The sequence below is a fragment of the Alligator sinensis genome, unplaced genomic scaffold, assembly GCF_000455745.1.
Source record: "Alligator sinensis unplaced genomic scaffold, ASM45574v1 scaffold1575_1, whole genome shotgun sequence".
Taxonomy (NCBI): Eukaryota; Metazoa; Chordata; order Crocodylia; family Alligatoridae; genus Alligator; species Alligator sinensis.
Genome location: NW_005843253.1, coordinates 152,856 through 153,756, shown reverse-complemented (window position 1 = coordinate 153,756; position 901 = coordinate 152,856). Strand labels below are relative to the sequence as shown.

The following is a 901-nucleotide window of genomic DNA, read 5'->3' as shown; positions in this document are numbered from 1 at the left end:
GGGGGGGCGCATGGCCGCGCTGGTGCCCAATGAGGGCGCGGGAGCTGTCGAAGGCCCGGCCGCAGATGAAGCAGACGAAGACGGTGCCACGCAGGTTTTCCTGCACGAAGTCCTCAGGGTGCTCCCGCTTCATGTGCCGCTCCTTGAACTTCTCATCCGGGAAGGTGATGAAGCAGTGGAAGCACTGGTTGGAGCCCAGACCATCTAGGGAGGGGGGCAGGGGGTCAGGGCGCGGGACCCCCCCGTCCCCCTCCCCCCGGGCTCCCGCAGTACTCACAGAGCGATGAGGCCACCGAGGCTTTGGGTTCATCCTCCTCCTCCTCCACGCAGGCGGGGCCGCGCGGCGGGGTACGGACCGGGGAGCGCTCCCGTGGGGCCAATGGAACGGCTCCGCATGGGGATGCTGAGCCCACATCAGACATGGCCGTGCTTGCAGGGAGGGGGCACAGACGGAGTGGAGTGAGTGGGGGGTCACCTGGATGGAGGCTACCCCCTGCCCTCCTCACAGTGGGGGGTCCCCGCTCCTCCCCATCCCCCCCAATGTCACTGCTCCCCCCTCCCTTTTGGCCCTAAAACACCCTCTGAATGCCTCCGCCAAACTCCAAAGAGATCCCTGCCAGGATCATGGACCTTCCCCTGATCCTGCCACCTGTGCCAGGAGCTCCCCCATCTCTCCCCAACCCACAGATCACCCCAACCTGCCCCATGTTGCCAGAGAAGATCCCCCAGGGAGATCCCCCATTGCTCCCCTCCCTGTGGACCCTGCCCAACCTGCCAACCATCCCCCTGACAAGGAGCCAAATTCCTCCCCATCCTATAGCCCCCCCAACTTTGCCCTCTGTTCCAACCCCCTCAGGGAGCTTCCCCATTTGTCCAACCCCATTAAAAACCCCCAAGACCA

General features: G+C 64.9%; 1 protein-coding gene across 1 annotated transcript in view; it reads right to left on the bottom strand.

Moving 5' to 3' along the window:
* Positions 1-901, bottom strand: part of ZNF576 (zinc finger protein 576) — a 2,422-nt gene that overhangs the window by 679 nt on the left and 842 nt on the right. The window contains 3 exon segments of the mRNA XM_025194592.1: position 1; positions 3-204; positions 278-429. The exon segment at position 1 is cut by the window's left edge and continues 679 nt beyond it. Coding sequence (XP_025050377.1) covers position 1; positions 3-204; positions 278-429 — 355 coding nt within the window.